We start from the raw sequence: 338 nt of genomic DNA on the forward strand, positions 1-338 counted from the left end.
TTCTTCTCCTTTGACCTTCTTCCCCTTTCCCCTTCTCACCTCCCCTCCCTCTGTACATACACCTCGTCCCTGATCTAGCACACATCTCCGATGTCTCTCACTCTCCACAAGCAGCAGACTTCTCCTCACCCTCTCTTTCAAACCAGACCGAAGGCTTCCCCCCATCACCACCCTCGGAGCCGCTGAAATCTCAATACTTCGTAGACTCACAGCAGGAAGATGAAACGCACGTCTCTGAGAAGGAAAGGATGAAGGTGGTTGGCTTGGAAGAGAAGAAGAAGGCGTTAAAGTTGAAGAGGGTGTATTGGATGGAATCAGGTGAGAAGAAGAAAAAGAAG

The 338-nt window shown here is 50.0% G+C and overlaps 1 protein-coding gene across 1 annotated transcript; it reads right to left on the reverse strand.

Annotated features, from left to right (window-relative positions):
• Positions 1–57: 57 nt before the first annotated feature.
• Positions 58–337, reverse strand: CSUI_007322 (uncharacterized protein; the record flags this gene model as incomplete). The annotated part of the gene is made up of 1 exon (XM_068067468.1): positions 58–337. A coding segment is annotated over one exon (279 nt), but the record flags the coding sequence as incomplete, so codon positions are not given.
• Between the last annotated feature and the right edge of the window lies 1 nt (position 338).

The sequence above is a fragment of the Cystoisospora suis genome (genome assembly GCF_002600585.1).
Source record: "Cystoisospora suis strain Wien I chromosome Unknown contig_3845, whole genome shotgun sequence".
In the NCBI taxonomy this organism is placed as follows: Eukaryota; Apicomplexa; class Conoidasida; order Eucoccidiorida; family Sarcocystidae; genus Cystoisospora; species Cystoisospora suis.